The sequence below is a fragment of the Buceros rhinoceros genome, unplaced genomic scaffold, assembly GCF_000710305.1.
Source record: "Buceros rhinoceros silvestris isolate BGI_N320 unplaced genomic scaffold, ASM71030v1 scaffold25355, whole genome shotgun sequence".
NCBI lineage: Eukaryota > Metazoa > Chordata > Aves > Bucerotiformes > Bucerotidae > Buceros > Buceros rhinoceros.
In genome coordinates, this window is record NW_010411500.1 from 9,269 (window position 1) to 10,474 (window position 1,206).

General features: G+C 60.8%; 1 protein-coding gene across 1 annotated transcript in view; it reads right to left on the reverse strand.

Annotated features, from left to right (window-relative positions):
- ZNF142 (zinc finger protein 142) overlaps positions 1 to 1,191 on the reverse strand; it is a gene marked incomplete at both ends in the record, with an annotated part of 10,455 nt that extends 9,264 nt beyond the window's left edge. Inside the window, 2 exon segments of the mRNA XM_010136049.1 lie at positions 4 to 313; positions 911 to 1,191. Coding sequence (XP_010134351.1) covers positions 4 to 313; positions 911 to 1,191 — 591 coding nt within the window.
- Between the last annotated feature and the right edge of the window lie 15 nt (positions 1,192 to 1,206).

The window sequence follows — 1,206 nt, forward strand, 5'->3', positions numbered from 1 at the left end:
GGCAGGGCTCCTGGTGGGGTGCGGTGGCTCTTGAAGTGCTCCTTGAGTTCGGTGGGCTGTGTGAACACGTCCCGGCAGACAGGGCACAGCAGGCGCTCAGGAGCGGAGCCCTCCTGCATGCCAGCTCTGGGCGGCTCCAAGCCCCCCGGCTCACCCTGGCCCTCGCTGGCAGAAGCCAGCAGTGCCCCAGGGAGCTCCAGGTGCCCCGGGGGTGCCAGCAGCAGGCACTGGTGCTGGGACAACAGGGAGGCCTCCGGGAAGCTCTGGCCACACCTCTCGCAGAAATACAGCTCCACCACTTTGACCAGCACCTCTGCAGAGAGTGAGGGGCAAGTGTTAGAAAGGGCTTTTGCCAGGCCCAGAGCTCGGGACCGGTGGTTCAGTTCCATCTCAAGACAAGGAGGACAATCATCTGTTGCCACAAATTACAGTTTGGAAAACTAGAGCCCTCCTCCTGCCTGAGATATCCCAGGACACCTCCCATAAGAGAGGGGACCTCAGCACCCAGGTCACCCCAATGACCAGGACTGTCCCTTAGCACCTCTGAGACACAGGGAGATGTGAGGCTGGCTCAGCCCCATTTCTAGCAGGATGTGCCTACACTGGACCCAGGTAAGAAGCATACTGGGATGTCGGTCAAGGGTGGAGATCTCCACCTGATCTCTACTGACAGCCTAGAGTGACCCCATCACCCAGCATGCAACTCCCACAGCCACCCCCTGCCCCCTGCACACACCCAGCTCATACTAGCTCTGTGCTGAATGGTGGCATCAGACTTGTGATGCACACGGAGTCAGAGACACAAGGGCACTGTGGCGTCCCTGGGGTGCCAGCTGGAGGGGACAGGGGTTTTGGCCAGATTTCTCTCTCAGCGCCACGGGACCCACACTGCACTCCCTGTACGCCATACCTGTGGCATTGCCTGTGTTGCTCAGCGTCACGTTGCCAGCCACTGCCTCGATGAATATTTCCACATTGCTTCCTTCAGCATGAGCCCCTTCCCCAGGTATCGATGCCTCCGCGAGCAGCAAGTCCTTGCTGGCAGTCAGTGGGGGTGTCCCAGCCAGGCCAGTGCTGGCCACACCACAGCTTCCCATGGCTCCTGCCTCTCCTGGTGTAGGCAGGAGCAGGTCTGAGCACAGGGCCTCCATCTCCCTGCTGGCACCCTCAGACACAGCCACTTCTGTGCTCCTTGGCACCAGGCCA